At 44.3% G+C, this 12,441-nt stretch overlaps 1 protein-coding gene across 1 annotated transcript; it reads left to right on the top strand.

The window, feature by feature from the left end:
* Positions 1-39: 39 nt before the first annotated feature.
* On the top strand, positions 40-11,344 carry LOC140516045 (olfactory receptor 3A1-like). Its single transcript, XM_072626980.1, has one exon. The coding sequence runs from the start codon at positions 7,264-7,266 to the stop codon at positions 8,221-8,223; it is 960 nt and encodes a 319-aa protein (XP_072483081.1). The 5' UTR covers positions 40-7,263; the 3' UTR covers positions 8,224-11,344.
* Positions 11,345-12,441: the final 1,097 nt, after the last annotated feature.

Genomic DNA, 12,441 nt, shown 5'->3' with positions numbered 1-12,441 from the left:
TTTCTTGTTTGTTTTATGGTTAGTTTTATCTAGTTCTGAGAGGGGAAAGTTGAAGTCTCTCGCTAGTGTAGTTTTACTATTTCCTCCTCTTTTAACATTTCCTTTAGGAATTTGGATGTTATGCTGTTTGGTACATATTTGTTTAATATTGACATTACTTCATTGTCCATAGTACCTTTTAGCAAAATGCAGTTTCCCTGCTTATCTCTTTTAATTAGGTCTATATTTGCTTTTGCTTTGTCTGAGATCATGATTGCTACTTCTACTTTTTGTTTTTTACCTCAGCTGAAGCATAATAGAGTCTGTTCCGGTCCTTTATTTTTATTCTCTGTGTCTCTCTGTTTCAAGTCTGTTTCTTATAAACAACATGTGTTGTTGGATTCCGGTTTTTAATCCATTCTACTATCCATTTCCATTTTATGGGTGAGTTCATCCCATTCACATTCAGTTATAATTACTAACTGTATATTTCCTTCCATCCTATTTTTCCCTCTTTATCTTTTTTTCTCTCTCTTTTTACCCTGTCCCTCCTCAAAAGTCTGTTTTGCTTCTAACTACCTCCTCCCTTCTATCCACTCTCTCCTTCTCTTATCCCCTTCCCTTTAGGGTAAGATAGATCTCTACACTCAACTGAGTGTGTATGTTATTCCCTCTGAGCCAATTTGGATGAGAGTAGGGTTCAGATGTTGCCCATCACCACCCCCATCTTCCCTTTCACTATAAAAGCTTTTCCTTTTGAGCCTCTTTTATATGAAGTTATTTTCCCCATTCTACCTCTTCCTTCCCCCCTCTTCCAGTGCAACCCTCTTTCTCACCCCTTAATGTTAATTTTCTAAATCATCCCATCATAGTCAACTCATATTTGTGCCCTCTGTCTACATTTCTATATCTATAGATATGTTTATCTATAGATATAGATAAATATTCTAACTGTTCTAATAATGATAAAGTTCTTAGGAGTTACAAGTATTATCTGCCCATATAGGAATGTAAATAGTTTAACCTTATTGAATTCCTTATAATTTCTCTTTCCTGTTTACCTTTTTATGTTTCTCTCTTGAGTATTTGAAAGTCAGACTTTCTATTCAGCTCTGGTCTTCTCATCAGGAATGCTTGAACGCCCTCTATTTCAGTAAATATCCATTTTTCCCCCTGAAGGATTGTACTCAGTTTTGCTGGGTGGGTGATTCTTGATTGTAATCCTAGGTCCTTTGCTTTCCAGAAAATATCATGTTCCAAACCCTTTGCTCCTTTAATGTGAAAACTGCTCAATTTTGTGTGATCCTGACTGTGGCTCCTTGATACTTTAATTGTTTCTTTCTGTCTACTTGCAATATTTTCTCCTTGACTTGGGAGCTCTGGAATTTGGCTACAATATTTCTGGGAGTTTTCATTTTCAGATCTCTTTCAGGAGGTGGTTGGTGGATTCTTTCCATTTTTTATTTTATCCTCTAATTCAAGGATACCAGGGTAGTTTTCCTTGATAATTTCTTGAAATTATCTGTCTAGGTTCTTTTGTTTATCATGGCTTTCAGGTAGTCCAATAAATCTTAAATGAGAATTCTTAAAAGGAGATATCCTTGATCTGTTTTCCAGGTCAAGTTTTTTTTCCAATGAGATATTACATATTTTCTTCTATTTTTTCATTCTTTTGACTTTGATGGTTTGTATCCCATGGAGTCATTAGTTTCCACTTGATTAATTCTAATTTTTAAGGAATTACTTTCTTCAGTGATCTTTCATTCCTCTTTCCCCATTTGGCCAACTCCACTATTTAAGGACTTCTCTTCAGTGGATTTTTGTGCTTCTTTTACCATTTGATGAATTTAATTTTTTAAGGTGCTATTTTCTTCAATATTTTTGATGCCTCTTTTACCAAGCTGTTGACTCTCTTCATAATTTTCTTGCATTACTCTCATTTCTTTGCCCAACTTTTCCTTTATCTCTCTCATTTGATTTTTAATACACTCTTTGAGTGCTTGCTGGACATATTTCAATTCACATTTTTCTTTAAGGTTTTGCTTGTAACTGTTTTGACATCATCTTCTTCTGAGTTTGTTGTCTTCATCTTCCCTTTCATCATAGCATCTTTTTATGATCAAGTTCGTGTTTTGTTGTTTGCTCATTTTTCCAGCCTGTTTCCTGACTAATAACTTTATAGTAAAGTTGGACTCTGCTCCCAGGGTGGAAGGGTCACTGTCCTAAGCTTCAGGCTTTTTTGTGTTGTTAGCTCTGGGAGTCTGTAAGTTTTCAGTGCTTCCAAGATGGTACAATATAAGAAGTGTGGTCACTGCTCCTCTGGTCTGTGATCTGATCTATACCCAGAAAGGGACCCTGTTACCTGGTAGCCAGAAGATCTGGTGTTACTGTTGGCCTTGCAACTGTGACAAGGGTCTCTGTTCCCTTGCAGCCATAAGTGCTGTCATTTCTTTTGGCCCTGGAACTGTAACTTGGGCTCTTGATCCCCTGGGGCTGCAAGCACTAGTGGTCCTTTCTGCCTTGGACTTGAGACTAGGGCCCCTGCTCCCTTGTGAGCAACCACAAGCCCTCTTCTCCACTTTGGAACTGTGATCCAAATCTGTATATGGGCAATGCAACAGGGTCCTGTACCCAGCACCAGCAATGGGTACCCTATAATCTCTTACTGACTAGTTATCTGACCCTAGTGGTCCTGCTGACCTCCTATGTTGTCTGAGTCTGGAAAATTGTTTCCCTCTGACCTTTTGTTGGTTCTGCTGCTCCAGAATTCAATTTGAGGTGTTATTTTTAAGTTGTTTGGAAGGGAATTTGGGAGAGTCTGGGTGTGTTCCTGTTTTTACTCTGTCTTGGTTCTATCCCCTCATCTCATCAGTTTGTTTGAGGAACTCCCCAATTTTATTTAGGACTGCTCAGATACATCCTTGCCCTGCTCCCTACACACAAAAAAGAAGTAGCTGAGAAGGTCCCAACCCAAAATCTAGCACTTTTCCCACTATATCACACTTTCTTTTGAATTTTGTCCATGTTTTCAACATAGAACCACAGGATAGCAGGACTAGAAGAGATGTTAGATACCATAAACTATACACAGAAAGGTTCTTGGATTTGGTATTAAAGAATCTGGGCTCAAGTCCTGGCTCTGCCATTTACCACCTTGTATGACAAGTCACCTCATCCTTCTGGGCCTCAATTTTCTCCTCTGTTAATTAAAAGCTTGTATTAAATGACCTCTAAGGTCTTTTCCAGTTCTAAATCTATTGTACCTCTAATTTTACAAATGAGGAAACTGAGGAAAGCCCAAAGAAAGAATTGCCCAAGGTCATCTGAATCCCACGTCAAGTCTCTTTTAGTCACATAATACGTATGAATGATGTTACAAGTCAGCCATCTGATACTTCCTCCTGAGAGTGTGCCATTGTATAGAGTTTGGCTTAATCCACGAGAAAAAAATCTACCCTTAAGGACTTAACCCTTGAGAAAAAGTGTACATGTCCCTGAGGAGCTTAGGCAGATCCTTGCCCAGTAACATGTCCCAAACTTGGAGGGGCAGGGAGAGTATTCCTTATAAGTTATTAGATGGATTATGCTTTTAACCACCTACTCTAAAATGAATAACAAAGAAAACTGAGATCCTCCTAAGTGTGACCCTATCCCTAATGAAACTGGAAAATCAGTAGTTATATTTGGTGTTGCCCACCTCTCAGTCCTGGTGGCTTCACTTTCCCTCCCCACTCCACCCCCCAAAAAAACCCTCATGCACACACACACACATAAATATTGTACTCTGTTATTTCTATAAGGCCTTGTTCTCCAAGAGTTATCAATCAATTACCCATTAGGAAATGATGAAACAGGTTTCTCCTTCCTAGGTCTTTTTTATTTTCCCAGTAAACTCTTGAAGACCCAAGTCTTTCAAGGTCAAATGGAACAAACAGGGGGATGGTGGAATTTCAGAAGCCAGGTTAGTGGGGACAGTTTTGCCACAAAGAATAGCCCTGCTAGAGATGGTGTCACAGCTGGGCCACTGTTCCTTTTCCAGGAACCCCAGGGTTCCTGGTGCCATCGGACAGAGTTGGACTATATGGCTGCTGAGGACACTTCCACCTCTGTCACTCTGTGATTTGGCAGAGAAGTCCTAGGACTTGGAGACTTAAAATGGCATTTGATTCCTTAGCCAGTATGTCCCTCTCGTTTATTTTATTGGATTGTTTAATCCATTCATATTTAAAGTTATGAGATTCAGATTTGTATGTTCTTCTTCTTATCTCTAAGATTGGCTTTTTTTCTGAATTCAGATTTTTTTTTTTGTTTCTCTGACATACTTTGTCTCTTCTGTTATTTTTTTTCAATCTACTCTAAGACAACTCTAGTCCCATAGGCTAGTTTCTGAGGCCCTGCCATGTGCAAGGATTTGTGCTAGGAGATGTAATCACAAGACAACATTGTGATGGTCAGGAAACCCACTTTGGAAGTGATAAATCCACTGATATCCACCAATATCCCCTAATGTCCTCAGCTTTAACCAGTATAGAGCAGGGATGAAGGATCAGCCATTTCTACCTAGATTACTACCTTTTGGCTGCAGTGACTCAGGCCCTGTTAAGCTTTTGGGGATGTGAGCAGGACCCCATCCAACACTTGACTTCAACATGAACATTATATCTTTTGGATTATATTTGAGATTGCCCCAATGATCCTCACTTCAGAGTAGAAAAGACCTCAGAGGCCATCTAGTCCAACTCCGTTTTACATAAGAAGAAACTGAGGGAGGGGGGAAGGGGGACTTCCACAAGGTCATTCAGGTATGAAGAGGTGCAGCTGGTGCTTGAATCACGGGCCTCTGCCAAAGCCAGTACTCTTTTCCATTGTATAATTGGGGTACTTATTGCTGGGGAATCTTTCCTTTAGATCATTTATCTTGCTCCTGCTATGGATCTTCTGATTTTCTTCTCATCACGTTGAGCCTATCCATCATCCCCCTGAGCCTGGGGCTATAAATAGTGAAGACTCCCTAGGGCCTCCTAAGCCCAAACCTGCTTCCCCTTCATGTTTGTTTACTTATTTCCTCTGCTGTCTCTTACATCACTTACCCCCCAAAGGCTCTTTCCCCATTATCCTCCTTTTCCTCCCTGAAGGGGAATCAATGACTCCCAGGGAAAGATTGGGAGGCTGCATTTCCCCACATGTACCTCTTATATTTCTCCCCATCAAGTGGCCAGAGCAAGTCACCTGCCTGGAGTGCCAGGGTGGCAAAGGTGGAAGGGGATTGTTGAGACTCCCATTGGTGAGTAGCTATGTGGGTTATAGGGCTTGTGTTCTGGGGTGACCTGACTGGGGACGGGGGGAGGAAACTACCTTGTTGACACTAAGAGACCTTGTGTTTATGTATCTCTCTGATGAAATGCTGGCCCCCTGACTTTGCTGCTAACAGCCAAGAATGGAGGCTCCTTCTAGGGGCCCTTCATTATAATCTGACCCATCCATACCCTCCTTTATAGGCAGTAATTTGAAAGCATGAGACTTTCCAACTCTTTTACTGGAAGGTTCAGGGAGAAATTAGGACATGAAATCTACCTGCCCTGACAGTGAAATACAGAGTTCAACTTGGCCAACTCCAAGCTAGAGCCCTTCATCCAGACCTTCTCCTCTCCATCTGAACAGGATGGCTTCATTTTTTAGGTTCCCCCCATTTCTCTTCCTGATGTGAGCTAGACTAGGGTTCTGTCAGTCACTGAAGCAGTAGACTCTTCTGCAAACTTTCTCAGTCTTATCCAACTATCTATACTTGTAGGCCTGGTTCTGCCAAGACTTTGAGTCATTCCAAGAGGAGCATCTTGGCTTTGTCTAGCCATTTTTTATCCACCATTCTCTGCCTGTCATCGTAATCTTGAGATCTTTTGGTCCACAGCTTGGGTGAGCCCTGCCACCCATATTGAGGCTTTTTTCTTGCCCATGTCCCATCAGAAACTAGGTGGCAGCCAGTCCAGTAGGGGCTAGCATTGGTGTCAAGAGAGTAAGGCAGTACTCCAGGCTGGAGCAAGTCAGGTATTAAGGGCTACTATTGTGTCAGAGGTAAAGATTTAGCCAAGGATCTATAAAGTAGGGAGTGAAGATGGATGCTGGGGTGGGGGGCTACTAGTTACTAGTCACAGTTAGTAGTGACTAAAGACAAATGGAGGTGTTGAACCACAGTAGTGAAAGCAAGGTAGAGCAAAAAGGTCTTGAGGGTTAAAGAAAGCAAGAGTTAGAAATCTTGGTTGAGTGGTTTGAGATAACAGTGAGTATCATTGAGTATAAATACAGAAGTGAGACTAATCTCCAGATGGGGACCACTTGGCATTAAACCTCCTATCCTTCCTTCTGGCCATGATCAATCTGGAGCAATGACCACCCGAGGAAATGACAAGAGCATAGTGCTCTGGGCCTGAGCAGGGACAGAAGGGTTGCAGCTCCAGGGACTTGCAAAGTTGGCCCAGCAACTTTCCATGTGGAGATAGGCACTTATTCTAGATGAAGATGGGTCTTTCATACAGAAGGCCAAGTTCTTAGGCTTGCAGATGGTTAGGACTGACCAGGACAGGACATTAGCGATCAATTAGCTCAATCCTCTATTGTCATTTCAAAGGACAAAAATTGAAAAGCAGAGAAGGGCAAGCATTTGGCCTGAGGGGAGCCGGGAGCCCATTGTGCCTGAGTGGCTGTAAGGATGTAGATACATCCTTCTCCTTCCTGTTCTGCAAATTCCTCATAGTGCCAGAGTTGGCACCATGTGCATGGTCACTCCAGAGCATTGGAGTCACTGACTTAGCCTTGTAGAGGCCCTTAGTCCCCCTCTACCCTTTCAGTGACTGACTTCCATTCCATATACTAGACACAAGTATACCATCACTGCCACAACTCTCCCGCCTTCCCATGTTGCCTGACTCCCATTCTCCCTCCAACATGGGCCTAAGATAACAGAGGGTGACAAATGGAGGCAGAGTGGTGATCCAGGCTTGGGAAGAGGCAGAAACAGGAAATGTCATCAGGAGAGGAGTTCACCTGGGGGAGGGGTAGTTTTGGCCATCTCCTGTCCCTGGGGAATGTGTTGAGTTGGAAGACAGTATCACTCAGTCACTTGACCTGAGAACAGAGAGAGCCTCTTAACTGACCTCCCCCTCCTCCTCTCTCCCCTGACAGAGTCTCAAATCCATCCGTCCTTCCCCCTGATCCTCCAGTCCTGAGGATGTTCCAGTTGTGAACTTAATGCCCAGACCCTCACACTCCTAACAGGATCAGTTGTCCATGGGTGGGGTGACCCCAGGCTCCCTGCCCAGGGCAAATGTGACTACAGTTTCTGAGTTCCTTTTGGAGGGTCTGACGGATGCAAAGGATCTGAAACCAGTGCTCTTTACCATCTTTCTGCTGGTCTACATCGTGGCCCTGGCTGGAAACCTGGGCATCACCAGCCTCATTGTTCTGGACCAAAGGCTCCACACACCCATGTATTTCTTTCTGGCCAACCTCTCACTTCTTGATGCTGCCTATGTCTCCAACAGTGTCCCTCAGGTTTTGGCACATCTGTTGGCCACTGAGAGGCTCATGTCCTACCATGCCTGTCTCACCCAGATGTTCTTTCTCCACTTCCTGGCACCCTGGGAGTGCTTCCTACTCACGGCCATGGCCTATGACCGCTATGCTGCCATATGCCGCCCACTTCACTATCTGGTCCTCATGGGCCCCCAGACTCGGACAACACTTGCCTCAATTTCTTGCCTTCTTGCGTTAACCAATGCACTTACCCACACACTCTTGGCAACGAAGCTTGACTTCTGTGGGCCCCGCCTGATTACCCATTTCTTCTGTGACCTACCACCACTCCTCAAGCTTGCCTGCTCCAGCACACAGCCCAATGAATTGGGCCTCTTCTTTTTCAGCTTTCTGGTGGCCCTCATCCCCTGTGTTCTGGTTGTGGTTTCATATGTCAATGTGGTGGCTGCCATCCTTCGGATCCGCTCGGCTGAGGGCCGCCACAAAGCTTTCTCCACATGTGCTGCCCACCTCACCATGGTCTGTATCTTCTACATCACCTCCGTGCTCTGCTATATCCTCCCCAGTTCCTCCTACTCAAGGACACGGAGTCGGGTGTTCTCGGTCCTTTATACCATTGTCACACCCATGCTCAACCCCATCATCTACAGCTTGCGTAACAAGGAGGTCAAGAGGGCAGTGTACAAAGTGCTGGGAAGAGAGGGACCTGTCTGAAAGAGAGGCAGGGTCAAAGGGGAAAGAACAGTCCAAACCCAGAGAGTATCAGCCCCAGTATGCTTTCCTATACTTATTTATGGTTTACCAAGCTTCCCGGTGAGGTAGGGAATGTCATTAGCACTGTTCACATTGTACAGACTCTCAAACAGGGGCCTAAAGGTAAAGTGACTTGCCCTTGGGTACTCAAACCAAGGTCTCCTCATTTTAAGTCCCGAACCCTCGCCAACATATCATGCTGTCTCTCCTAGATAAAGCTCCAGGGCTTTTATTTGAGTTTTTGATTCAGATCTAGGGAACGCTCAGTGAGGAAACTCCCTCCGCCCAAGGAAGTCTGCAAATCTTCTCCGCAAACTTCGAGTTTGAGAAAGTTGCCTGGGGCAACAGTGAGAGGTTAAGGGAATTGGCTAGGGCCACATATTCACTCTGTGGCAGAAGCAGGATTTGAACCCGTTCTTTCTGACCTCTCTCCATTTACTAAACTATGCTGCTTCTCGCTCCACGTCTTTTTAACTAGTGTCCTAGTTTTAGATGCCCCATGTGAGAACTTCCCTCAGTAATATGTCCTCTCACCAACTGGTTCTGTTTCCCTTAGGGTTTTTTGTGTCAAGTTTGTTTCTTAAAGTGGGGATCAGCCATGACAACACTTCTAGTCCTTGGTACAGTGTCATTCCCCAAAGCCCTTAGACTAGTTCACGGTTGTTGCTCCATTGACCTTGCCACAGATATGCCTGAGAGAACACAGAGGGGCAAAGACAATGTTTGAGGGACAGAGCTATCGCTACCCCACGATGCTGGGCAGGGCCATTGGTGCTTTCAAGCCCTGTGACATACTGGGGTCCATCAGCCTCCTGACAGTTGGCAGCACAGCCTACCTACCTCAGAAGCCCTCACCAGGGACACACAGCACAGCAGGCACTCAGGTAACTAGTCTCCCCAGGGTCAGGCATGCAGAGGTTCCTCTGGCTCTCCTGTTCTCCCACCTGCCAACCCAGCCTGAAGTGAAGGCAATTTCACAACCCCACTCCAGACAGTTGGGTGAGCTCTCCTTTTATATGCTGGCTACAGGCAGTTTCCAAGTGGGAGAGGATGTTATCATGGACAGCAAGAGTTGCTCTCTTCCTACTCCACAGGACCAGTTGCCCTACTTTCTTGACTGGAATAAGACTCATTTTATCTCACAGCAACTCTGTGGAGCAGAGTTGTATTTTATCTTACAAATGGGAAAACTAGAAAAGGTAAGTGACCTGCCCAGGGACACACAGCAGCTCAGTAACAGGACTGAGGGCAGGGGATGGAAAGAGGGGAAAGGGAAGGAAGGAAGCATTTATGTGGTGTCGACTGGGTGGCAGGCACTATGGAAAGTTCTTTCTACAAATATAATCTAATTTGAAGGAGCTCAGAGCAGTGGGCATGGGGCTAGATACTGATTTGATTCCTTGGTGGGTGGGAAAAGGTTTAGGACAATTTGCTAATGTGCCTCTGAGGGCAGGAACACCCCTGGAGTCATGGAAGTAATGGGGCAAAGTGGTCCTTGATGAAAGAGCCCTTGACTGGGAATCAAAAGACTTAGGTTCTAGCCCTGGCTCTGGCACTTGCCAGCTGTGTGACCAGGGGCACAGCATTTGATATCTTGGAACCTCAGTTTCCTCAGATGTATAATAGAGATAATAATACATTACTTTCTTGTTAGGGTTATTGTAAGTAAAGTACTTCACACATTAAAGCAGCATAGAAATATGAGCTATTAATTTTTCAAATGAATATTGTAAATGGAATAAGGGACTGGCCAATGAAGGCTCAAGCCTTTGGTGACTGGGAATCGAGGAGCTTGGCTTTCCATTTCAGACATTCTGAAACTGTTTCCTGCCAGCCTGACCTGAGGGGAAGGAAATCCCTTGGGATTGGCTGCTGAGCCAGAACTGGGCCTGGTTTCTTTGGAATGTAAGGTGAAGAGATCACCAGTGACCTACTCTCCCACCTAGGTCTACATGGTTCCAGAATTACTTGGCTCTGCTGCTGTTTCATCCCTGTTGTGTCTACTCTTTACCGACTTGGGGGAAAGAGAATTGGAAACCAAACTTGCTATGTTGCAACACTGAGAGCTTAAAAGTCTGAGAAGCCCCAGGGATCTAAGCGCAAGAGTCCATGACAGAGTTGGCAGGTAGTTGAGCCCAATGAAGACTGCAGCCCTGAGCTACCTGCTTGACCTAGCCCAGCAGACTGGGAATCGATGCTAAGATCCTGGGTTCTTCAAGCAAGGGAGAGACTTCATTCACTCTGCCTCATTTGAAAGTTAATTTGGTGGAGAGAACACTTTGTAGCAACTACTTTCAACTTGAGCCCACTCGCTCCAGGGACTATGGTGCTATAGTGGAGAGTGTGCCCCTGGCTAGGGGGATGTTTATACTTTTGGGGTTTTTTCTATATCTTTTCAGTAAATATCCCTGTTGTAAAAGCTAATTGATGTTAAATTATATTGGAGTGCCAATCACTAGGTCGATCAATGACAGTTGACTGTAACTGGCAGTTGCTATTGGGAACAACACGCCTGAATGGGGACTTGAGCCAGTAGCATTAGAAAGACCCCTAGGTTTACCCCTAGAACTCTGAGGGGGAGATGTGGTCAGCAGCCTTGTCAGGGAGTCCTGACTCATCAACTCAAGTGGGAGTGGGGGTAAGGACCCCAGAGTATATAAAAGATTACATATAGTAAATGAGGAGGTTAGAGTAGGTGACAGCTAAAGCTCCTTCGAGATCCATCATTTCTAGTTCTAAATATACCACCTATGACTGAAATGGAAGATAGCCATAGAAAGGGCTTTTATTCTCAAACTCAACTGGAAACCTAAATTTGGATTACAAGAACATGTGACTCCACGCTAAAGATCCAGGGTGACCTAGGAAGTTGACTTCATTTAAATCAAGTCTGAGGCTAAGACCATAGTTACATTAAGTAGTGATTAATAATGGTTAAACCTTCATGATAAAGGTACAAAAGTGTGCCTAGGCATTTATTTCTTTAAATTGTATTTCATATAGGTATCTCACTTTCAAAATGGGTTTTAGTACTATTGATTGTTATGCTACACTGTATTAATAAAAAATTCATTTCCTTAAAAAAAAGACAAGTAGAAAAGTGTGCTAATCTCTCTTGGTGAATCTGGTTCCTTGAACTGTAATACCATCCATAAGCAAGAAACCTCCCCCCCCCCCCCCCCCCCCCCCCGCCAATTCAATGCAACAAACACTTATCAAGCCCCCACTCTGTACCTGGCATTGTTCACTGCCTGCACAAAGCCCCAGATGAAATAGCTCCTGCTTTGGGAAATAACAGGGACACGGAGAGAGAATGAATGCAAAATGACTTGGCCGAAAGATGGAATGAACAACGTGGGAATCGAGAAAGGGCCCTTTAGGAAGTGGCACCTGCATTGTGCATGGACAGAAGGAGTCTCTGAAGTGGAGGTGTAGGAGAGCATTCCAGGCCCTGAGGCAGGAGATGGAAAGTCACATAGAGGGAACAGCACATGGGACAATTGGGTTAGAGTTAGGGTGCATGAGAAGGAGGAGTCAAGGGTGATTGGTTGGTCTGAGAAAATAGGTTAGGGCCAGACTGGGAAGAATTTGAATGCCTGGTCAAGCAATAAAGGAGCTGGAATTTCATCCTTGAGCCAACTGAGAGGCCATGTCTTGAGCAGGGAATGGCATGGAGTGAGTTACTCTGGCTAGAGGCAGAAGGTTGGGAGTTTGGCTTAGTTGGTTGACTTTTCTATCTGGGCCTGTGATTTTCTTGACATAGAGAATTCTCAGGGAGGAAACTCTACCAGTGTAGCTCAGCAACTGTTCTGCAGTTAGAGTCTTTGGGTTGGCTGGGGCATTGAGAGGTTAAGTGATTTGCCCAAGATCACACAGCCAGTGTCGGTCTGAGGCTGGACTTGAACCCAGGTCCTCCTGACTTCCTCATTGGCTCTCTATCCATTAAGCCACACTGCTTCTCACTAGCAAAATACCTAAGTGGAAATAGCCTATTGATTGTTGGACTTTCAAAACTAAAAATATAAATTCAATTAAACTAGTATTTACTGAGTACCTTACCGGGGGGGGGGGGGGAGGGATACAAAAGCGAATGAGAAATATGCTGCTGATAGTAATTGTCTAAAAGGAGACACAACTGGAATGCAAAAAAGAGCACTAGTGTTGAAAACGTTGGAAGAG

The sequence above is a fragment of the Notamacropus eugenii genome, chromosome X (assembly GCF_028372415.1).
Source record: "Notamacropus eugenii isolate mMacEug1 chromosome X, mMacEug1.pri_v2, whole genome shotgun sequence".
Taxonomy (NCBI): domain Eukaryota; kingdom Metazoa; phylum Chordata; class Mammalia; order Diprotodontia; family Macropodidae; genus Notamacropus; species Notamacropus eugenii.
This window is presented reverse-complemented; position numbering and strand designations above follow the sequence as displayed.